The sequence below is a fragment of the Lissotriton helveticus genome, chromosome 3_1 (genome assembly GCF_964261635.1).
Source record: "Lissotriton helveticus chromosome 3_1, aLisHel1.1, whole genome shotgun sequence".
In the NCBI taxonomy this organism is placed as follows: Eukaryota; Metazoa; Chordata; class Amphibia; order Caudata; family Salamandridae; genus Lissotriton; species Lissotriton helveticus.
The window spans coordinates 1,538,483,678-1,538,508,956 of NC_136061.1; the positions used below are offsets into that span (position 1 = coordinate 1,538,483,678).

The following is a 25,279-nucleotide window of genomic DNA, read 5'->3' on the forward strand; positions in this document are numbered from 1 at the left end:
ATACAATGCCACATCATGTACTACCTGCCCAACCAAGGAGGAACAAAATCAAGAACTCTATCATTATAAGCCCAGGCAATTTGGTGTTAGTTAATAGCAATGAATATTTCCCTTGAAGCTGTTCACCTGCTGTGTCTTCAAAATTAACGTAGAGCTGCTCAGCAGATACTTTTACGAAAATTACGAGTGGGAGCTTGATAACATTCTATTTCGAGAATGGTGTTATCCTCATAATGACTTATTTGCCAACGAACAAAACACGTGTCCGAACTACGGATTGATAATGTAGGACCCATGGCCTCACCATCGTACAACCGTTCAACTGTGATCTGGAGTGGCAAGTGCAGTGCTACTTTCCAGAGCTACTTCACTTATCACTCAACCCCACAAGAACCTACCATTAAGCACAAACTACTATTCAGGATGAGAGGGAAAATCCTCAATCTCAACATTCGATCTTTGAATTTGCCACCATGGTCATACAATATGGACAAGTCCATTTACCACCGGACTGTATGAAAATTCTCAAGGAAGCAAAATGACCATCTGCTAGGAACTGCTATACTTTCAAATGGAAATTATTTGTTTAGTGCCTAACAACAAAGATGATCTACTCTCATGCCAAGTGAATTTTATCCTCCCTCCCTTTATTACATTTGATGCGGCCTAGCTTTTATTCTCTTCAATCAAAATTCATCTAGCTGTCATAACAGTGTATTGTAAAGGCCCAAATCAAAGGTAATTCTTCAGAATCTCAGTGATAAGGCTTCTTGGAAGGAATAAAAAAAGATGTACTCTTATGTTAAAAGGCCTTCCCTTCCATCAGAGTTAAATCTGGTTCTTTCTAAGGTCATGACTTCTCCTTTCAAGCCTATTCATAAGGCTACATTGCAGCAGCTTTCGTTGAAAGGTGATCTTCCGGTTGCTATAACATCAGCAAGGAATGTGAATTACAGCCTGTATCTGCTATTGAGCCACACTTGATTTTCCTCCACAACAGGGTAGTATTAAGAACACACACCTCTTTTACATCCAAAGTCATAATCAATCTATTTCTCTCCAAGTATTTTCCTACAATCCATCTACCCCAGTAGGGAGATCTTTGCATTCTCTAGCTATAAAGAGCCCTAAAGTTTTATCTAGGGTAGACTAAAACCATCAGCTATACTAGCTACCTTTTTATAAACAATTGCCCATAACACACAGGATTAGCGTCTTCCAAACAGACTATTGCCCAGTGCATTGCATCCTGCATTACATGCTATTAATAGTTAGCAAACACACCTCTATCTGGTAGACCCAAAGCTCATTTTGCAAGAGGAAAAATTGCATCAGCTGCTTGGGTCAGGAATGTCCCTCTCTCAGAAATGAGTAAAGCAGCAACCTAGACATGTATTAATATTTTCACTAGACATTACAGTCTTGATGATTCTTGAACCGATACATTGGTGGGTCAAACTATATTATGTAATTTGTCTAATTAGTAGACTCATTGAAGTTGTTTCCCATGTCTTAATTGTAAACAATATTTTCTCTTGCAATGACTATCTTGCAGTGGGGATATGCTTGCTACAGCAATCTACATTTATGACTGTTAGTGAAAATTCTATGATGCAGAAGAAAATGTTACTTACCTGTAAGTCTGGTTCTGCATGTCAGCCATTGCGACCCGGTACCATCTCCCCCAAACTCTAAATCAGCCCCTTGGTAATTTGAGAATAAATTCAAATTAGATTCTATATATTGATGTTGTGATAGACTGCAGTGTTTCACTTTGTATGGCAATTAATGATGAATCCCTGGTGCAGAGTAAAATATGTTTTAATCATACAGATTTCTTTGTCAGTTCCACTAGTTGTTGAGAGGAGACTATTTGGCATTGGTTCTTCTTTTGAGCAATCTTGGACAATAAAAACTTAAACTGTCATGGACTTGTTCTTCTCCATCAGTACCCATCAGTGGGCCCTTCCCACTGATGGGAATCGTGAGGGAATGGGGTGTATCATATGTAGAGCTCCCAGTTTTGGTGTATTTTTTTAATTTTAATGTCTGTTTATTAAAGGAAAAGAGAACAATCAATCAAGCAAATTAGGGACTCATGTCCGAACAGATTATCCATAGCATAATATCACATTCAACGCTATACCTTATAACAACAAAGAAGCGGCAACCCACCAGGAATACAGGCCAGGCTGTGTAAAAAGAAAAGAAAAAACAAGTCACAGTGGCAGGCCTTTGCCAATATAAAACCCGTAGCTTGGAGGAAGGGCTATGTGGACTGCCCCTATTGTTTTTATTTTAACATTTCTGTCTGTATTTATCCATATTTATTTTTACCTAATTGTATCTCTAGACATATTCTTGGGGGGTTTTCTGAAAAAAATAAAGCTAAAACTGGTATATTTCCACATTTATTTAATTGATAAATTTGCCCTCATGCACGAGTGGCCTGCCAGGTTTCAGTGATATGAACACCCGCAAAAGATAACAAAAGATAATCAATGCACTTTTATGAATATATGCAAATTTCAGTATCAACCTTGTGCATATGTATTGCTGTTTAAGTCTCTTTTCTAAAACTCCTTTCTTTTTAACCCCATACCTATCAATCCACACAGCTATTGGCCTGGCAGTCATGGCAGAGGGTATTTAGAATCATTCAAAAAGCACCCAATCTCCATTTGTATCCACATTTAAAAATAAATACAGACCAGGAAATAAATTGTTTTTTGCCTGTCTTTATCTATAAAAATCAGTAAAAACAGAAAACCGAGAGCCTTAATTATATGGTCTGGTGCTGATGCAAGAGAGACATGATGCTTAGTTACTGTGCAGTCTATGGGGTTCTTCCTGGGGCACTCCTCGGTCTAGGTGAGACAATTCAGGCCCCAGGGGTTCATGTCCCTCAAAGTCCTCTCTGGGTCAGCAGAAATCCAGTCGCCATTGGGCTACCAGTCACTCAACGCAGGTGAATCTGCGGTTTCCTGCTTTTGACAATAACTCCCCTTCTGGGTGATCAAACTGCAATCCAATGACTCTCACAGGTCCAGAAGATTATTGTGCAACTTTTGAGCATTGGGTGCTGGTCCCTTAGGCGACACAGCGGCGATCCAGTGATATGGGCCACCAGCTCACTCCAGCAGGCTTCTTCAGATTTTGTGGCCATGTGCTGCGAACAGGAAGTCAGCCAACTGACTCTTGGAGTCTCTGCTTCTAGCTGGGCTCAGTGGTTTACTTTTCCATGAGCAGGGCACAGTAGGCACAGTCTTTTCCTTCGCTAGCCCATGGAGCGGTAGGTGCAGTCCAAACTCTGGTGCAGCCTCTTTGCCGGTTCCAGGATCATCAGGGCAGTCCTTCTTTGGTCTTCTTCTCCAGTCAAGCGAGATCTGAGTTCTGGGTGCCAGAGGTCCTCTTTCATGCCCAGAAAGTACCTAGGGGGAAGTTGCTGTTACTCGTCATTGAGCTACCAGGTTCCCTCCCTCCTGATGACAACTTCCTGGGAAGTGTGGCATCTAGCTATCCCAAAGTACTCTATTTAATCCTCTCCCAAGATCTCGGGATCCCTGTCTTGTGTGGAACTCAGTAGCACATCCTAGAGGTGTGGCTACCTTGGGTTAGACGCCCATGGGAAAAAACTGTTTGGCCAATGTTTTCTCCCTCTGTGTCCCTGATGCCAACCTGTCTACCCGAACAAATGAGCAGCCCCTCTCTAGTGTGTTCACCATTCGCCATTCAAAGGCAGCTTCCCCTTTGAAGGTTGCCTTTTGAGCAACACCCTGTGTGGCTTCCTGATAGGAAGAGGTAACACCTCCTCCAGTGGCAGGTCTCTATTGCTACCTGTCTTGGGAGCCTTTGAAATGTCTCTCCTGCCGGTCAGAAGTCTGTCTCATGGTCAGCCTGAGCAAATGGCCACTGGAAAACAGGGAAGCAGAGTGGCAACTTTCTAAAAGTTGCCTGTGGCAGCAGGTTTGATTGAGTTTGACTTGAGCAACAAGTCCGGGGTAATGTAGCAAGCTTTTTGATACCTTGAAGTACCAACTTTGGTAGTTCCATGTAGAAGTTAGCACAACTGAGTTGTCAGTGTGTAACACTGTACTCGCAAATGGTGCTACCAATCTCTTTCAGAGTAAAAACAACAATTGCTGGTTTTTACTGTCTGAACACTTTAAAACATGCGCCACTTTTATTAATATACTTCGCCCTGGCTTAAGGCTTTATAGGTCTGCTGTTGGGGTAACTTACACATATTAAAAAGGGATTTTGGGCTTTTCTATTGCTTATAATGGCACGGTCGAGTTAGCAGTTTTAAACTGCTCTGGCCGACTCAAAGTCATGTTTACCTTGTTCCGCTCAGGGGGGCACAATAATTGCTGCAGTCCCTGAGAGGACATCCCAACTTGCTGGCTCAGGGGTACTCGGGAGTATATAGTGTACTAGTATGTTGGCTTGCACCAATTGAGTATAAGCCAATCAAACAGACACGTTTAAGGGTCAGGGCACTGGCATTGCGGCCTGTCCAAAACTTTGGTATGACCATACAAAAAGAGGCATTTCCTTATTGGAGTCCCTTCATTTTTAGATCTCCTTGCACTCTACTCTTTTAGGTGGGAATTTTCTGATGAAGAAAAGTAGCTTAACCTTTCTTCCTCTCTACAGCCCCTCTTCCCTTTGTAATATAGTGTAGTTAGAACAGCCATAAATGGCCCATATCTTTCTCCACCATGAATTGCTTTCTGTTTTATCCTTATTTGTGTTTATACCTCTCCCATTAACAAGGTCCACATAGGTATCATTATGTAAATAGAGTAATAAGCTTGATACAATACCCAACAATGTATTTATTGTTAGGTTAATTTGTAAAAGAAGGATATGACCAAAAAAAAAATTTTTGTAAAAACACTTTATCTTAATACTGCGCTTATGCAACATACAATAAAACAAGTAAAATGTACTCAATGAGCGCTACAATGAGGAGAAGCAGGAAAATTAGCTAGTCAGGAGCTTGAACAGTGAATTTTTTTGGGTATTGTACTAAGTTTTTTCATTGATTTTCATAAAGGTATCTATAGGTTCCTTGTTACTTTTGGTACACCTGTCCATTTGGGTATACAGGTTGCTTCTGTATTACATATTCGTGGTTCTACCTTATGGCACAGGTGGCTGCTTATCATCTGTTCACCACAAGCCGCAATTCCCCCAGCTTACATGACACACCATACACTAGGAGGCACTCATCAACCTGGTCACCTACCACTCTCCTTTCTTTCCATTCCAGTGGACCTCTGGCCCAGTGTCTGGTGCCCACACATAAGTTCACAATTTAGTCCACGTAAGGAAGTACCCCTTTTTGACATGGTCACCCCCATTTGATGCAACTTTGACTGAAGTGCACTGGGGTCCTACTAACAAGGTTCTCAGTGACAGTGTTCTTTCCCAAAAACAAGGTAACTATGCATTGTTCCACAGTTGGCAAGACCATTAGAACCCCTGTAAGTCCCTAATAAATGGTACCCTTGGTACCTAGGGCAATGGTACTAAAGAGTCCCTAAGGGCTGCAGCATATTGTGTGCCTCCCTTAGGGACTCGCCACCCAACCCATGCAGACTGCCATTGCAAGCTACGTGAAATGGTGCAGACAATTGAAAGCACAACATGGTACACAGCCTGTGCGCCATGTCCCCAGACACTGCATGAAAATTATGTAAGTTACCCCTACATCTGCACTAAAGCAGGGTGCATTATGTTACATTTGAGAATATATCTGCTTGAGCAGAGATACCCATGTGCTGCCTAGTCAAATTACTGTAATGTACAAGGGAACAGGAAAGCCATCTTGAGTACATGTACTGGGTACTCGTCATTACAAGCTCCCTGGCTACACTATGGCTTCACTGAAACCTATTGTGTTTGGTATCAAACATCTTGTCCTAATAAACACATACTGATGCTAGTGGTGGATTTATTAAGACATGTACCCAGAGGGCATCATAGAAAACCTACTAACTTCTAGTGTACTGGCTGACTGGTGTAGACTAGCCTGCCACCACAGACAGGTGTCTGACCCCATGCAGGTAAGAGCCCACGCTCTCTGAGGTCATAAACAATGCCTGCTCCAGCCGTCGGTGTTGTCACCTCAAAGCAGGATGACTAAAAATCGGCATATCAAGGCAGGAGGCTTCAAAGGCCTCTGCCACCTTTGATATGAAATTCTGGCTTCCTCCAGACAAGGGAAATGCTGCCACCTGCCCAGGGCCCATTTGGTACCAGGACAGGCAGGAAAATTAGCTAGCCAGGATGCATTTTCACTATAAGGCTAGTTACACCCTTAAGGTGGGCTACCTGAAGTGAATACAAAAAATAGAATTTGACCATCTTGGTTTTTAGTGAAATTGGATACACTGGGTCGGGGTTATGGCCACTCCCCACAGGAAGTGGTCATATAGGGGGTGTAAGTACCCGAAAGGTAAGTAGGCCATTGGCTACTACTTTACACTCCCCTTAATAACTCTAAATTGAGTATTTAGGTGGCACCCCTGACACCAGGAGCTTAGCTTCAACAGACACAAAGAGAAGAGGACAAAGAAGAGCGAAGAAGCAAGAGCGCAGGTCCACCTGCAGACCTTTTGGGGACAAACCCTGCCTGCATTGATGACGTGGTAATATATATATAGTACAACTGTAATACCTGTTATCAATGTATGTGAGAATTGTTATTATGAACCCCTAATTCTGTGTTTTTTTATATAAACGAAATAAGTAGAGATACACCTTGCTAATGGAATTTATTTCTTCGGACAAATAATATGCATGGTCATGGTGAGACATCTTATATAAGAAATAGACTGATACAAAAAAAACCTTCTGTGTTAAACAAATCCCTTGTATGCACCCTTACATGTTAAACCCTGCCTGCACCTGTCCCGACAATTGCATCAAACTGACTCATCCTGCCGCTGTATATCTGCGAAGAGCCCTGGTGGACTGCCAGCATTTTGCAAATTGCCAGCAATCTCCCTTGGAGTAGAGGAGCTACTCCACTGCAGCTTGCAGGTACCAAGCATCAAAGTCCCGACCACCATTCTGCCGCCCCCGGTTCCACTGACGCAGCAGCCACCCAGGAAGAAGTGTTGGAGCTCCAGAAGGGCCGATCTGTCTCCCCCACCAAGTGAGAAGACAACAGGACCAACTGGAGCAGCACAGCACCAATACCCGGAGTACCGTACCCGTTGCATCAACCAAAGACATTTTTAGTCCAATCCGGACTCCCAAGAGCGAGCAGTCTTCAAGGGACATCAGCACCGCAGAGACCCACTTCGAGAGTAACCCAGCTGTCCTGTTTTAGTCCCCTCAACTGGCAAGACCGAGAACTGTAAGTGCCCTGCCGACTTAACCACTCGGTAGCCGAACACCCCAGCCTGGGTTCCCGAGAACCTACTGCTTCTTTGCTTCAGGGGCCCTCTACCACTGAGCTCCCCATCATGTGCTCCTGGACTTGTCCCCAAGACCCCCTCTCTTGTTTGGTGTAGCACACAAAGCTACCAACCCGACCAGCATCTCTACACCCGGACGTTCCAGGGCAGGTAAAGATTAACTGCTGGTGGTTCTTTTGATCTTACCCCCTACCACCTAAGTCCTGAAGGAGACCCCCAGAAACCTATTGTAAGTAACTGTATGGAGTATATGCTTTTTTTGGTTAGGAAAGGATTACCGCCTAAAGACGCACAAGTGAACATTTTACTTACCTATGAAAATCAATACCTCAAAGTACGTACTTGATATCTTAGTTCTTGGTTTTGAAATGTATATGAAAATACGTGTTGTTTTTCTAAATCGGTCTCGACTTTATTCTTGTGTGTGTCTCATTTATTGCTTCTGTGATTACAGCAAACTCTTAGTGCTACCCTCTGATCAGCCTGAACTGCTCAGCAGAGATAAAACAAAAGAGAGAGTTTGGGTTTGCCTCTGTAACCCAATAGTGGTTGCTTGGACTCTCTACACAGTATACCTCTTTTTGGTGCATTATATAGAGAGCCAGCTTCTTACAGGCCACATGAGTTCATATAAAATCATCCAGGTTTTCTCAGGATTTCATATTTGTCATAGTAGGATCTCTCTCTTATGGGTATTGTCTTCCTGTTGCCTGGGACAGCAAGCCTCTAGCATTAGAATACTCACAGAATGAGAGGTAATGTCCACACATGGGAAAATCCAAAGACTTGAACTACTTGCAAGGTGTAAACTATTAAGATGCTGTCAGGTCGTAGTGCAGTCAATACTCTGGGATACAGGTGAGATTAAATCTATAAGACTACTTCCATGGGTGGTAGAACCCACCTAGACATCGGAACCCCACATGCTCCGCCAGCTAGTTTTTAATAAAGCGACAGGTTTGCTTCTCATGGCTCAGAACCTACAACAAAATCCTTCCAAAAGGCATAAAGAATAGCATAATGTTTAAGGAGCATTGTTGACTCCCTTCAATGGTGTTGAAGCGGCCGAAGAGCATGAGTGCATGCATGGTACTAACCGTACAGAAAATGTCATTAGGTATTTTCTGATTTCTTATCATTCTGTCTCATTTTCCCCATGACAAAAATGTGTCCCGCATCAAAATCAACATGTTTAACTTTCTGAATCTTTCCTTTTCTCTTTCGCTCTCTGTTTTCACTGTAAAACATCTCTTTTCCACCATTTAAAAAAAATTTTTTTTTTTAAAGACCTTTATTGTCCAACATGTACGTTACACAGCATTCAGCTTACAACCCAGCCGGGCCAGCTGCGAGTAATGAGTAGTGCATCAAGCATAGCAATGGAACACAGCTTTAAGGCCGACAACCCTGGGGTTCGGCAGCGTATATCGACGTGTCACGATATTTCACAATCATTCGATGTTATAAAAGTGTGGGTCTGTGGGGTTTTTCTCATTTTATCTGCGAACTCAGAGTTACAGCGTTAGGTTGGCACTCATCAGCGTCTTCAGATTAGACAGAGCCCACTATGACACCTGTGCATCGTTAGGAAGGGTATCAGTTGAGTTCGTCCTTCAAGCGGGCATGGTGCTACAGAAATGAGGGATGAGGCTGCTCAGTATCCAAGTGTGTTGGTGAGCGTGTATCTACGTAGCTCACCCACCTTGACGAGAGTGTTTGATATTTGTGTTGGCACTCAGGTGAAATACCTAGGCCATGGCTGCCATTCCCGAAGGCCTCGTATTGTATGAAGTGCAATGTTCTATCTGCAAGGGCTTGGTCCAAAAGGAGATAAGACCAGAATATCAATAAACCATAAAACAGTAACACAAGTAATACAAAAGATAGGTAGGGGTGAATGGGGGCAGAGATAGCCACGTGTTCGGGGGGGGGGGGGAAGTGCGGTGCTAGTGTGTTGGTTGCAGTCCAGTGTGTGGGTAGGTAGGAGACCGGAGGAGGGCAGTTTGCCCGTATGTCAAATGCACAAGGGGGGAACCCCACTATAAGGGCTCGTTGGGTGTAGTGTTTCAATGCCTTGTGGGAAGCATTCGGTGGCTGGACCCATTGTTACAGCGCTGTGAGCGGGGATGTAGGCGTGGGAGGGGCAAAGCACCCGCTATTGTGGAACGGTCAAGAATGTAATACACGGCGGGCAAGGCATGGTGGCCGTGTAGGCAACGATCGGTGCATTGTATCCATCTCGTGGTAACCATTACAGGGAGGGGAAGGGGGGGGCAGCATACAGTTCTTCACGTAATCCCCTGTTCCACACATTTCTGCTGAAAGGAGTGTAGGATGTCATCCCAGTGTTGTGCGATGGAAAATTTCCTGAGTCCCGCTGTCTCTTCTCGCCGCAGGACAGTGCCCTCCGCCCGTGCCCAGTTCACTAGCGACAGGCTCCAGTGTCGGATGTGTGGGGGTGTGTCAGCCTTCCACCGCTTGGTAAGCAGTCTCTTGGCCGTGATCAGTCCGAGATCCCAGTAACGGGCCTGGACTTTGTTTAGTCGTGTACGTTTGTACAATCCCAGTACACAGGCCTCCCATGTTTTCGGCACGTGTTCCTTGGTGCAATGTCGGAGTAACGTAGTCACCCCATCCCAATACTGCTGGAGGGCAGGACAGAGCCAGAGCATGTGGAGGAGGTCCGCTCCCAGTAGGGAACAGCGACCGCAGGCAGTATCTGTGACTGAAAAATATCTGTTGATCTTGTCCGGGGTGAGATATGCGCGATGTAGTATGTAGAGTTGTATAATTTTGAAGCGAGGGTTGCGGGGAATGTTCACTGGGCCAGCCAGGATCATAGCCCACTCTTTGTCCGTCCAGTCCCTCCCCCTGTCTGTCGCCCACTTCTCCCTTAGTTGCACGGTTGTGGGATGAGTATGGAGGAGTGCTTGTGCTATCCAATGAATTACGTGGGTGCCATTGCTCATGACATGAAGGTATTGTATAAAGTGATGTGTGGGTGGCTCACCAGACAAGTCCCCCCAAGCGGCAGTCAGCGTATGGATGAGGGATGCGTGTGATAGGAACTGTCCAGCCGGAAGAGATGTGTCTCACGAGATCCGCGAAGGGTAGGAGGGCGCCATCAGAGTATAGATCTCCCAGCGTTTCCACCCCCGCGGTGGTCCAGTCGTCCAGCTTTACAGCCGTCAAGGTCCCCGCCATGGTCGGGGTGCCCAGTAGCGGTAATATTGAGGCATATGGTACTGTCGCCCGGGTCAGACGCAAACAACGGAGGAAGCATCTGCGCACCACCGTGAGCATCTCTTTTCCACCATTGTAAAAATATGTCCCATCATACTAAACATTTCTAACCTTTTCTAGATCCAATTTACCTATCCACTGTTTCTGAAGGGCTTATCACTCAATGAAGCCACGTAGATAAGTGTCAGGTGGCCAAGATCTTATGAAAAATTATTACTACCTCATTACAGTGGGTATTTTTACCCACTATATCTTTGATGTTGTTTTGCTTCTTCCTTAGCAGGAGATACCCAAGAGAGCGCAGATGGGCCCCCCACCCACCCGAGTCTTCAATCAGAATGAGGAAGACGATGAAGATGAGTCGGATGAATCGGGATCCGAAGACGATGATGACGACGAAGATGATGATGATGACGACGATGATGAGCATGGGGCTCCTTTGGAGGGGTAGGATGCAACACACACGTGTAAAAGAGTGCAAACCTTGAGGGGGAGGGTGTGTAGTCGCACAAGTAGGTTGTGCTGAGGGTTCTGAGACCTCTGTTGACAGTGCAAATGCGGGAATGTGTTGCCTTTAACTGCTACCATGGGAAGCATTTTTGTGTGAAATTGTGTGTGCTTGTGTACATGTGTTTGCACATGCCTGCTTTCATTGTGTACCTCTAACTTTAATGTGTACATTCAAACACACACAGTTTTCAGCTGTACAATCAAATTAAATGCATATCAACAGGATATATTTTTTATGCAGAGACTAGGGTTTTACCACCTTTCACCATAACGTACACTTGAATGTGAGATATTGTCTCGAAAGTGCTGGATATCGGGGATCATCAGTCCTTTCTTTTGTCAATTGCGAGGCTCCAGAGCACAGATCATTTGTAATTAGGTTTTTTATTCCAGTTTCCTAGAATCAGGTTCTTATCCCAAAGTGCATTGTCCAACCCACCCAAGAGATGAATGCTTTGCTTTTAATCGTATCTTCTCATTTTCTCAGGGCTTATGACCCCGCAGATTACGAGCATCTGACAGTGTCTGCCGAGATCAAGGAGCTCTTCCAGTACATAACAAGGTGAGTTTCCTACCTCCTTTCTGTGCATGTGCATGTTTAGCTGGAGAAAGAAAAACTGAGAACCTTACACAGTTTATTTCGTCTTACTCTTTGCTGATCGGTCAGAAGAAATATCAGTTGATCTAAACTACATTAGCTGTTAAAGGTTTACACATTATTCATGAAACACTTTAAAAAATCTGTTAATAGAGGAGCCAAGCTCGCGACCGTGATGGCCGCGTTGTAGCTCGGCTCCGTCAAACCTTCCTGCCTGAACTGTCTATCCTGCACCTTATCCTGCCCCGAGAAGTCTTATTTGTTGGACTATGGACTTATGACGTTTTGCTGGCACTCACCGTCTGCTCCGGATGTTCTTAAGTGCCGCGGATCCTGAGCTGCGCCCTTGTTCGCTTCGTGGCCTCCGGGGCGGGCAGGCCTGGTACTCGTCTGCGGCGCCCAGGCGGGGCGGAGCGCCGGGGCCGACCCCTTGGTGGAGGAGCGGGGTCGGCAGGAGCGGCCATTGTGCGGTTGGGTACTCGTCTGCGGCGCCCAGGCGGGGCGGAGCGCCGGGGCCGACCCCTTGGTGGAGGAGCGGGGTCGGCAGGAGCGGCCATTGTGCGGTTGGACCGGTGGCGACTGACTGGGCCTGGTCTGGCTGTCTGGGGACCTGGTGGTGGAGTGCTGCCTTTCACGGACGGGGGTTGACCGAATGGGCGACTCGTCTCCCCTTTGTTCTCCTGTCCGGCCATCTTGAAACCCTCCGCCCGGTCTCGGCGGGCGGCGCCCGTGGGTCGGTGGCGCCGGCTGCCTCAATATTCTGGTGGCCTGCCTTTTTGCCCTGAGGGTTCCATTGCTTGTCGCCGGCTGGTTCCCATCGAGCTCTGTTGGTGGCCGGATTGGGGTCGGAGATTGCCGCGGCCGCGCCGGGCTGCAAAGATGGCGGCCCACACCCTGCATCTACGCCCATTTGGGGACGGCGACATTGGCTCGCCGCACGGCACGTTTGCTGAATACCGTAAAGGTGAGCCTACAGTTGGCGACGTTTTCGCCGCCTTGTGTTCCTGGCGTGCTTCCATGACTGTGCCTGTCGATGGGCTGGATGGTAGCCTTTGTTCCCGGCTCGTTGGGCCGTCCCCTGCGTGTATGGCTTCGCCACTTCAGGGTGCTGCGGTGCCTTTCCTGGAAATTGAAAATACTAAGGCCACCGCTTGTTTGGACGTTCAGATGCCTGGTATTGTCAAGAGTTCTTCCCAGTGGTGGATGCATTGGAGAGCCTCCAGCCGAGATCCGTCCGGATCGGTCTCGCTGGGTCCCCCGGCGATTTTTTTGCCTCGGCCTGCCGAGCGGAGATCCTGTAACTGTTTCACCGGGACAATTTTTTCCCCTTGGTCTGCGGAGCTGCGCTTGAGTTGCCTGCTGCTGTTGCTGTCCTTTTTTACTCATCCGGTCCGAAGCCGTTATAACTTGTGTAGTAGCTCGACGTTTGGAATCCCTGTTTTTCACCTCTGCCCCCTCATGTTCTGGTTCTTTGTGCACTCTGTGCCTATGGCACTGGACAGACGAGGACAGGGTTGAGATGACCTTGCACCGCCGGACTATTACTTTGTGGCGTGACCGGATGACCGCCTTGCGGCTCTACATGTATGATTGCTTCCTCTTCATATTCCTGGTACCTGTTTATTGTTTTGCAATGACTTTCTCTTCTCGTGGGCTTTGAATGTGCTCGGACGGGGGAGTTGGGGGCTGATAGTTTTGATTATGTGTCTCCTCTCCCGATAGTTTTTTCCTTCCTTTCCCTTTCCTCTCTTTTTGCCTATATGGTTTCTTCCTTACTTTTTGACTCTTCTATATTTCGGGTTTCCGGTTAGGGCGACAGGCACGCTGCTGGGGGGGTAGGCCGTAGCCTTCCGCAGGGGTGCAGGGTGGGGTGGGTGGGGGGGGGGGGGGGGGTCTGTCTTTTTGTTTTTCTTTTGTTCTTGGTTCTATGGCTCTTGTGTATTCTTTTTCTGGGCGCTGCGTCTGCATGTAGGCCTCCTGGGGTGTATTTTGCTAGCGTGGGCACACGGCCTCCCTGATACCGATGTTTATTGCGCATCCATTATTCCTGTTTCCTTTGGCTCCGTGGGCTGCCCCTTTTTCGTGTGCTTTATTTGCCATGGGGCATATACTGTGGGGCCGCATCCTCTTTCCCTGTTTTTTCAACCCTTTTTTTTTATGCTCTTTTCCTCTTTTTCCCCTTCCTTCTCTCTTTCCCTGGGTCGATGTAGCGGATGGCTTCGTATTGCAATCCTGACTTCCTTTCTATGTATTGATGCGTATTCTTGTGGTAACGGGTGGGCGTTGGGCAGTGGATGGTATTGTTTGCTGATGTGGGACTCATGTTTTGCCCTTGCTATGATGTAGCTGTTCTTTTTTTGAAACTCGCTGTGTTTTGTTCCACTGCCTGTTGACGACCCACCACGGACTTTTGGACTTTAATAACTGCAATGTTCCTGCTCCTCACCCTATTATATTATAAAATTAACCTTCACTTTTCCTTCTCACTGTGGTTTCCTTGTGGCTATTTGCTTTGCTTTGTTGCATCTGTTATATCGGAGATCTGCTGGAGTTTCTTTCCTGGCCTATGTGCTAATACAGTGTGGTGGCCGGCCCGATGGGTTGTAGGCCCGTATTTGTCAGCTATATCTGCACAATAAAGGTTTTAAAAAAAAAAAAAAAAAATCTGTTAATAGTAAATCACAGAAAAGCCAGACCCATGAATTCATCCTATATCATGTATACCTGTAAAATGAAAGTGGTCCCATCACCAGGGAGAGAAGCCAGTGTTGATAGTTGAAACGAGGTATTTTGGGACAAATGTTCTTGAAGGAGGGATTTTGGGAGATTGGGGAGAACAAAGGATTTATATGTGTCCCAAAGTTACTTCTAGTACTTGTTTGGAGGAAACCAGAGTGTGTTTTAGATAAGAACAGTGTTTTGGGAATGGAGATAATGGAGGTTATGAGATTTCAAATATTTATTTTCTATACTAGTGTGGAAAAAGTCAGTCTGTGACTCAGGAGATCTTTTCAAGAGCCTCAAATGTTTTTTCAGTCCTTTGAAGGAGCCCTTTCTAGTAAAGTTCGAGTCTTTTGTTTGCCCTTGGAAGTTGATGTGGATGCGTTTCGACCACCATCCTCGCCCCTATTATTCAGGAGTCTCATCAGAGCTGAAAACTGGTAGAGCTTGTGCTTGGGAGACAAAGGGAAGTTAATGTTAGAAACTTTTGGCTTGATGAAAAGCACCCATGGGTCAAAAGTGCTATTGTGGGGCATATCTTCTTCAAAGTAATGGGAGTAATCATCCTCTGAGAAAGGAAAGCCTTTCAGAAGAATTCGAGATGAATGCCCTAATCACAAGCTGAAGTGGCAACAGGTGAGCATGGATTTATTACAGTAGGCCAGAACAGAATATTGGATGGAACTCCTCTGTCAAGTGAAATCAAAAGTTTGGTCTTGAATGTGTTTAATGTTGTGGCCTAACTGCTAGAGCGGTCAATCTCGATGCTGGGGAACCGGGTTCGAATCTCAGCCGGGACGCTCAACATCCTGTGATTCTGGGCAAATAACGTAATCTTCCCGTGCCTAACAAAATGAATGTGTCCTTCTGTAATGCAACTGGTGCTCATGTGAAGCGCTCTAATACCTTTGGGTCTAGTTCGCCTAATATAAAACTCCTAAAAAAAAAAAAAGTTCTGAGATATCCAACAAAGTACCAAGTGTAAGTGGTTTGGTTGTGAGGGAATAGGGTGAGAGTCTTGTTTAAATTGATAGTTCAGCTTTGTCTCGTCCGCATACATGTAAAAGTTTACGCCCACCTTAGTTGAGAGTTTGGAAATTAGACACATATAACTGTTGAACAAAAGTGGGAAAAGTAAAGAATAATGCCAGTCATCATGATCTCATTGACAGAATCAAGTAGCGAAATTGGTTCTAACATAATAGAGTATTTAACATTTAAAATGTTTGTTGCTGAAGAAAGTCGCCAACTTTTCACAAATAGCAGCTGTAGGCAGAATGTTATTGGTCCTGTCTGTGGGCATTTGGAGCTCCTTAGTTACACAAAACAGCTCCTTTGAAGATTAGGTGCGTGGGTAAGATGCACTTGTAGTATTGCGGCTTTGCAGTTTTTCTCTGTTTCTATTCACTAGCCATCAGGAGTTGAGCAGACGTAAGGTCAGGCTGATAGGTGTTTCTCCACTGTCTTTTTGCTTACCGAGTTCTGGGGTTTCATTTTATACTTCAGAAGAAACCCATAGGTTCCTCTTTGTTTTAGAGTAGTGTTCTTGAGTGTAAGGTCTAAGTCTAAGCTGTTCAGCAAGGTGTGTGTGAAAGACTTTAAAGAATCTTCTATATTTTATTTCTCAATACAAGTAATGCACATTTTAAGTGACTGACAACAGGTAGCTGCAATTAATTCAGGTTAGCGGTTTTCCACTTTCTTTTTGTTGGAAAGAAATGTTAGATGTGCTATATATCTCATGACAAAGGCTCAGACTGAAAGATGATAGTGTTCTCACCATGCAAAAATAGTAACTTCCCTGCATTGAAGATTGTTTCAATTAGCGAATATGGGGTCCAAAGGATGATCCTTAATGTGAGTAAATTGGTTTGTGATCAACTCTGTGTTAAAAATGTCAAGCAAGTTCTTAAACTGAAGATCTGGTCCTGAAGATCTTCTAGCCATAGAGTGAAATAGGCAACAACAAAACAAGATAATTGTTTCTGTTGAGACAGTAATGACCAATGTCTTCAGCTGAAGTGTTGAAGCACAAGGTAGGCATATTGGGAGGGCAGTAGATTAGGAGGAAATTGTAACTCACAATGGACAATATATTTTGTCATGTTCTGCACAGTAAATGACTGTGGCAACTCTTCATTTAGAGATGCGGTCTTTATGTAACATTGTTGTGAGGTCTGACCACCTTGAGCGTCTTGCCTCCTGTCCTCACGTACCCCGCTCAGTGTCGACAGGCCATAATTCTAATGCCAACAGTTGACTGACAGGGTGCCGGTGGTCAGTTCAAGGAAAATACTTACCAATTAATCATGGTGTGAATTTACTTTTTTGTGTGTACCATCTTCCTTATAATTGTGTATCCATTTGGTTCAAATTAATTGATAAGCTGTTCGATGTGAGGGGCTGAGCTGTTGTCTTGTGACTGGTGCCGGATGGGATGTGGATTTGCAGCGAGACCATTCAAGTTGTGGATTTTGAAGGAAGTAGTGTCAAAAGATGCTGTGAAGTCATCTCTGGAAACTGCTGGGGTTTGCGGTTTTGCAGGATCGGTGTTACATTCCCTCTGCACTGAGTCTGGATGTTTTCTGTGAATAGGGTTTTATGGGCGTTGTAGTATAATATTGAGATGCGCTTATTAGGAGTGGGGCAGGATTATGGGATTTGTAGCTTGGCATCACTTGCTTTGTGAGTGGTAATTAATAATCAGGAAACTGCTTCCAGCATGTGAATTATGGTGATCTATGACTTGATCGGTCAATGATTGAAGCTAAATTTATATAGCATGTTTAGCAGCTTTTTGAGTACATCACAAGGTGAAATTAATATTTCCTAGCTAGTGTTAAGGAACGATTTCCATTCGGTAATGCCACAGAGGTGAGGATTATGCTTTCAACTTTGTTTTTTCTCTAACAGCAGCGCTAAAGATAGCTACAAAGACTACATTTCACAAGAACCATTAGGGAAATAGTAGGCAAAAACAATCCGTCACAGTCCTTTATTCTTATGACATTGTACAGTCTCTTATTCGTCCCCCTTTTTCTTCGTGTGACCACAAAATTGGTTTATACTCCGATCACTTCTATTTAGGTTTTGTTCGGCACCTGCATTCATTGCACACATCTAGCAATAGCGGGTGCAGGACTACCATAAAGAGCTCTCTGAATGAAATCAATGACTGAGAGGAATGACGGATGGGGTTGAACATCCTCCATCATGGCCTCTTAAGCCTTGATGCATTGTGCCACCCAATTGTTGACAGTGTTTAGAGTCAGGATATGAATTTACTTAGTATTTGTTTTGGTAAGCCTAGAAACTGCAAAAATCACTCCATAGGGTGTAAACGATCTGCCAAAAATGTCTAGACCTCTTCTGCACAACACCAGACCTTCCTTGATAAAACCTTGTTTCTTTGCCATGAGAGAAATTTAACACTGTTCATGTTCCACGCCATTGAGGTCCTAGGTGCTAGAGGAACTGGAAGTCTCACCCCTCTTAAGAATTACGGAACCATTGATGACCTTGAAAATAATGATCTGAAAATATTTACTGACCTGAAAGCTTGTTCCTCTTCGACCATCACATAAAGAAAATTCAGGATATGCACACGGTCGGACCCCATGGAATCAAACCCTTGCTGCAGACACCGAGTCTGGTTTATACCTTTTGAGAGTACCTTTCAACCAGGCCTGTTTGTTGAGGCCTAGAAAGTGCTGGGATTTCCCAGCAATGCCGGTAATCCTCCAAGCGAATTGTCGAAGAATTCCCTCCTCCACAAAACAATGCCTAAATCTCAGCAGATCCAAAAGAATGTTCTGATGGAGGAGGGGCTAGATCTGTAAATCCCAAGAAGAGCTCCACCTGGCTCCACTGCAATGTCCCAAGCTAGTTTTACATCAAAACAATGTTTGTACCTTCAATAAAGATTTCTCAGAGACGTGCCACTGTGGGATATCAATAGTAATAAATTGCTATTGTAAGGTGATGAGTTCTGCCCATCCAATAAGCCCGGATTTCTTTGCTTTTTGACCACCCGATATGTGACCTTTTTACTGTGGATGAGCCCTACCAGTGGGGACTCACCCACAGCAAACTCACGGTAAATGGACTGTGCATGTTTACCGCCAGTGTCCACGTTTTAAGAGGAGGCCTGCAGTGATGCAGCAAGGGTAAGGGACACTTGGTTGGTTACACTTGAATACGTATGCCTACGCTTGTGGAATGCTAATGAGAGACTCCTGTCGTACGCAGCCCAGTAACTGCACACAGGTAACCAGGCGCAGATGGGACTCAGCAGAATTGGATTTACTATGTTTATTGGCGGGGAGATAGTTCTAGAATTACTCTGAGTAGTTTTGGCTCGTTGGTGGTATTGGTTGCTTACGCTATGAGAGCAATACCCCTATGCCCACAACTATGAAATATAATTAGGTACGGTAGGGTAAGCATTAGCAATAATAATGAAGTGGTTTGTAAGCACGAACTGTAGCCCATGAAACACGGATGGAAATGCATATAGTATTTCCTAATACATATGATTAACGTTGGGGGTGCACGTTTTACAAAGTCCAGAGAGTCAAAGTAATATTGGGAAGTCACTTCTTTATTAGAAAACAATTATTCCGTCTTTTAAAAAAAGAACGATATCAGCCAAAAAGTATTCTACACAAAATACAAAATTTTAGTAGAAAATTGTTTTCTTTCTCTTACATTTTTGCCTAATAATGCTCATAATTAAAATAGGTGATCTATATCTTTAAAAGTTTATAAAAAAGCTTTCTTGTTATTTGCAGCTACTTTTACTGGTAGATTACAAGGTAATGATCAAACTAGATCTTTAAAAAATACAAATCAACAGGTGTCTCGCTCTCGAGCTGAGAGCTTCCTCAGGGCAAAAAAGTACCAGTCGGTCTATTTGAAGTTCAAGTCTTTAGTGCAGTACCGTGAAACAGTAATATTAGTTTCAAACAACCATCAAAAGGGATCGGGCAGCCATTGAAAAAGTAATCCTGAATGAGTAAGTAACATATTCTTTTCCTGATGGTGCCAGCGAACAAAAGGTAACCAGCTTCCTAATTCTGTAACTCTGGCTCAAAGTATTCGCCGGGTGTGATCTGCCGCATATTCAAAGATGAGGGTACATCACCCAGAGCCCCCAATAGGGTCAGAGACAAATTCACTTGATATGGTCCAGAGAGGTAATGTATTATTTCACAACAGTTACAATAAATTAATGATTGCACGGGTGGTGAGAGCTTCAATAGAGTGGGTCAAACAGCAACACCGGCAGTGAGAGATCCTGAGGGGTGCATGTATTTCATCGCGTTAACCCCCAACCGGGATCTGAAAATCCAGAGAATAAACGCGTACCGTTCCCGTGCCTGTTCCTAATACATATATATTGTTATGCTTGGTTATTTCTTTTTTGTCTCTTTTTTTGCTCAATTTGTTTATGTTCATATGCATTTATTGTTTGCTTTAACTTTTATTTTTTCTTTATGTAACCTATATATGTACATGAATGGAATTCCTGTAATTCTGTAACTAATAGTACAAACAGCCTTGAAAAAGCCCCAGGCCTTTGCACCATGGAGGGTTGAAGCACATGTTGACTGGTCCAAGTTCTCTGTTGCCTCGCAATTAAATACAGGCTTTCAATTGTTTTCAACTGAAGTAAAATAAATGTGACAATTAGTACTTCATCTCTGACCACTAATTTATTCCAGGAGTTTCAAACCATATGTTTATTATTGTTTATGATAATTGGTTACTCTGCCTTACTTAAAAAGAATTGGCCATTGACCTGGGATAGATGTCATAATGATAGTATACACTCCTAGGGAAAGTTTATTGTCTTGTCTACAGTGAAACTCCATTATACACCTATGTGGAAGACTGCTTTAGAGTGCTGCTTCGCTTCCCCTTGGCCTACAGACACCCGTGTCGTATCGAACTGTGGTAGAATCTGTATTCCACACCCAAATAGGAGAGTTCCCAAAAGAGATCTGTATAGTTTATGGGTCATCCATGATTGTCATATTTCTCTGGCTCAGCACAGGATCAGAGCCCAGGCTATTGATCGCCCTGCTGTGCAAAGTTCATTACATTTCCCTCCAGCAGCAGGAACAAAGCCCCCACAAAGGGAGCAATTAACAGTGATTGACTCAGCTCAGGGATGGGGTGAAGGATCTGCATCGAGTTTGCTACCTTAGACACCAGAGGAAAGTTCTCCAGGTGGATAGTGCTCACCACCAGGAGCAAAATTAGCCCAGAAGCATGCAAAACTGCTCAACTGGGCCCGAGATATAAGACAGATTTGATTTTTAACCCCCCCCCCCTCCACTGCCTCCATACGATCCGAGAGCGCATAGAGCTCCGCTATCCAAGGCCCTGGGGTCGTTGCATGGAGAATCTTTCATTTTCACATGTCCGGAGGGGGCACATGTAAGGCCTACTCCTACCCAGCCTCCACAGGATCTAAGGATCCTCACCCCCCCCCCCCCACCCCCCCAGACCAGTCTATAGATAGGGGGGTTCAGTACACTGATGGGAGTAAGGACGGAGGAGTGCCGCCGCGCTTCTGCTTACTAGGAAGAGAGGAGGAGTCTGGGTCCGGGATCGAGACCCAGTGCCCGGAGGTAGCAAGGAGAAGCATGGGAGAGTACTGCAGCACACTCCCCATTTGTGTTGGGCCTGACCTGCTCCCCAGGCCTGTGTCTGGGGGAGTGGGCAGTCACCACAGAATCCAGCACCCTGCCTGCAGGGTAGAAGAGCTGCCGGCTCCCACAGGCTGTAGGAGAAATGTTGCTTGTTCACGGAGCCGGCGGGGAAGTCAGGGGTAGACTCCCTGTGCTGCCCACAACGTCTGGAGGTATGGGGGTGAATTTTATCTATGCGACAGCCAACTGTGGGTATAGCGAAAGGCGGAGGGCTGACTTTTCTAGATGCATTTAGTATGATCAGTTAACATCGCAAAGCGACTAGGTAGCCGGGTTTCGTGCACAGAGAACGCTAGCCCCTATTGGGTGTTGGAGCTACTGCTGAGAGACACCGCCTGGTTATCATACCCGGCCAAGAGGGCTCGGGCATCAGTATCCTGGAGTACTTCGGGTGAGAGGATGGGTAACGTGGTGGTTACTGCCGAAGCAAGTCTGGGAACATGTCCCACACTAATAGGAGGGAAGAGAAGAGTGGGTATTGTGATGCTGTGTTATTACCTACTGGAGGAATTGGCCCATTTAAAAGTAAAGCGGAGCCGACCCTTCTTGGAACATAGCTACAGCTTATCATAGAGAATGACCCACCTCTACATACAAGTCACTTTGAAACCTCCCATCACCTTTCGAGTTTGACAAGCTCCACTTCTAATACCTACGGGTGGCCTAGGAAGAACCCTGCCTGTTTGCTGAACTACGTGAAATTTGGCGGAGTGTTCCGGTAACTCCACGGAATTCCGCGGAGTGAAAGTCTGCGAGCTCCGCCCAGGCCTACCCATTACTTGTGCAGACCACACAACTAATGGCCTGTTTCCTTACAACTATGAAAACACAACATTGAGTAAGCAGGAAGCATGCGTATAACAATGTGCAGAGACAAAGCAATGGGCACTTATCTGCTGCTTGAGCAGCAAAGAAAGACGAATTAAGAGGTGACTGTGCAATGCCATTAAAATGGAGATTAGTTGTTTTTGACAGCTGTTTTCCTAATATTTCTTGGGAAATGCAGCTTTTGTAGCTATCTTTGTGGTCGCTGCTGGACACTCAAGTGAAGTTGGAAGGCAAAATAGTCTCCTCCGGTCCTGACAGAATCTTTTTTTTTTTTTTTTGAAAACCTTTATTGTACAAAGAAAGCTCACAAATACGGGCCTACAACCCACGAGGGCTGGCCACCACATGGTAAATAACGAAATAAATGAAAAAACAAAGTCGCTACAGGATATGTCACCAGGAGCACAGGAGAAACAACAAAAGGCATCGAGCAATCAGCAAGAACAGAACAATAAAAGGTTAATTTTCTAATGCGGGGCGGGGGAACAGAAGAACCATGGGCCGTGAAAAAAAAAAAAACAACCAGGGAGGGGCCGCGGCAAGCCGCCATCTTATGATCACAGAATGACAAAAGAGGCCATACAAACATAGATATCAAAGAATATAAACATAATCGGAATTTAAAGAAACGACAATGGCATCAATCAAACCGCACCTACCCGTCGCCGCCCCCACCCAAATTGAGGAGACATAATCAAAAGGGCCCACATAATAAAAGACAATACGATACGCACCCCAACAAAATAAAAGGACCCCCATAAAGGAGGAAAAAGGGGGAGAGGGAAAAAAGGAACGAAAGAAGGGACTCCCACCAAACCACGCACCCCCAGGAGTGAAAGCAGGATAATAGAGTCCGGCAAGCGACGTAGCAAAAAATCGATACCGAATTACCCAGCGAGCCACAATCAGACACACACCGGAATACGAAAGTCACAGAAACTCCCCAGGGGGATACAGGAGGAGACGGAGTCCCGAAAAAAGTGAACACACAAGAGCCATAGAACAGAAAGAGGAAATAAGGGAGGAAAAAGACCCCCCAAAACGGACAGACCCCCCCAACCCACCCCTAAAGCCCACCCTGCACCCCTGCAGAAGGCTACGGCCTACCCCCCCGCAGCGTGCCTGTCGCCCTAAATAGAACCCGAAATATAGCGGAGCAAAGTTAAGTCGGAAACAAAAGACAAAAATGGGAAGGGAAGAGAAGGAAGCGAGGGATGGGAAACACACACAGACATACACGGGGGAGGGCCGGGAGACAGGAGTAAACGCACCCAGCCACCCGCCTGAGTCAAGGAGCCAAGGCCCCGGGAAGCCAAAGAACATCGAGTTAAAGTTCAGGAGCACCAGTCAGTAACACAGAGCCATACCGGGACAGGTTGACCATCCAAACCAGTGCAAGACTACCGCACACAAATGCCAGTATACATCAGCCCTGTCCTTGTTTGTCCAAAGTGGAAACGGTCCGATCCAACGAGGACCAGGCTACGAAGAACAGGAGACAGACAGCAGGAAGATCCAACGGCAGTCCGGAAAAGGCACGTAAAGTGGAACACGGAAGATCCAGGAAAGTCACAAAGTGTATCAAACGATGCGGGCACAAGTCCAAGGATATGTCCAGAAAAATCGACCCATCTGGGCCAACACAGGAGACATCGCCGGGCAGCAGCGATCGAAAGGAAGCGGGAGAGTCATGAAGGCCAGGCACAGCAAAATCCAGCTCCCGGGCCTGAGAAAAAGAAGGTAGCGCAGGAGGAGGAGGTGCCATCAAGTTCCGTACATCAGCAGACGCGGTCGGAGCCGGGGCCAATTCCGCCAGGATAACTCCAGCCGCACCCCGCGGCGGCACCATCACATCCGGCCGTGGGGGCCCCGGAGGTCCGCCGTGAGGAGCCATCTCCGAAGCCAGGACAGGCGCGGTCACACAGAGCCGCCAGGAGAGCAGGGTGTCCAGTACCTCCTTAAGTGTAGGAAAACCTCTACAGTATCCGGCACCCGGGCCATGCAGCGGGCCTCCAGCGCTCGCCCAGGCCCGGTCAAGACACCCGGGGTCGGTCGCCATTTTGAGAGTCCGACAAGACAGCGCGGCTGTAAACCTCCGCCGGGGCGGCAGCAAGGCAAACAAAGTCCCGCCGACCGGCAACAGAGCACCCCGGGCAGGAAGGAGGGCCACCAGAAGAGAGGGACTCGCCGGCCACCCAATGCCGCCGGTTCCGTTCTCCGAGTCCGGGCGGCAAAATCAAGATGGCCGGACCGGAGAACAAAGGGAGAGCAAGCCGGACACACGAGGAACTCCGACAACGGAAGGCAGCGCCTCCACCATAGGCCTCCTCCCCACGGGAATCGCCAGGAAGGACCTCCGGCCCACACGAACAACGGCCTTCCGACCACCTCCTCCGCGCCCCGGAGAGTAGATCCGCAGGCTCCGTCCGGCCCGGGAGCCGGCAAGAAGATCCAGGCCAGTCCGCCTCCGACACCCCAATACAATCAAGGGCACTGCACCGGAACCACGGCAGCCAGGATAACCGGAACAAGAGGTAAGGGCCTGCAAGGCGTCGTAGCACTACCACACAGCAAACAGGGCTTCCCGGGGCAGGATTACAGCAGGATAAATGTGAAAACCCAGGCGGGCGAACGGAGCCGAGCTAAAGCGCGGCCATCTCGGTCGCGAGCTAGGCTCCTCCCCCCCCTGACAGAATCTTTAATAATTTCATTCTTATGTCTGAATGTGAAGCCGCTTTCCAGCGCATACTGTCTCACTTTCATGCCACCTTCTCTTTATGTGCAGTAAGGTTTGAATGATCTTTGTGTTTCCCTGGAGCTGGTGACTCTTCCAGCGCATAACAACGTCAATCTCTCATCCCTGCTGTTTTTCTCAATAGCATCTCTTCTTTTTTATTACAGGCTCTAGTTTCTTAACCGACCCATTCAACCTGATTAATTTTTGCCTTTCTGTTGACATCAGGTACACACCACAAGCCATTGACCTTGACCATAAGCTAAAGCCTTTCATTCCAGACTTTATCCCAGCTGTTGGAGACATTGATGCCTTCTTGAAGGTATGTTTACTCTTTGGATTGTATTATCATAGTTGGATATGTGTTGCAGACTTGTTTCTGCCTGTTCATGGACCCTGAGATTAACTTTTCATGGTACTGAAAAGTAATTTGTGATTATGACCAGTCTTTGGGGCTTGCGCTCCCTGACACCAACTTCAGCTATTCAAGTATTATAGT

General features: G+C 46.0%; 1 protein-coding gene across 6 annotated transcripts in view; it reads left to right on the top strand.

The window, feature by feature from the left end:
* Positions 1-25,279, top strand: part of IFT46 (intraflagellar transport 46) — a 119,564-nt gene that overhangs the window by 76,839 nt on the left and 17,446 nt on the right. For 3 of the 6 annotated variants that reach the window (XM_078682234.1, XM_078682236.1, XM_078682239.1), the window contains exons 4-6: positions 10,954-11,120; positions 11,671-11,745; positions 25,009-25,102. In XM_078682234.1, the coding sequence (XP_078538360.1) occupies positions 10,954-11,120; positions 11,671-11,745; positions 25,009-25,102 (336 nt within the window). The remainder of the gene's footprint in view (positions 1-10,953; positions 11,121-11,670; positions 11,746-25,008; positions 25,103-25,279) is intronic. The other 3 variants (XM_078682235.1, XM_078682238.1, XM_078682240.1) reach the window with 1 other exon arrangement.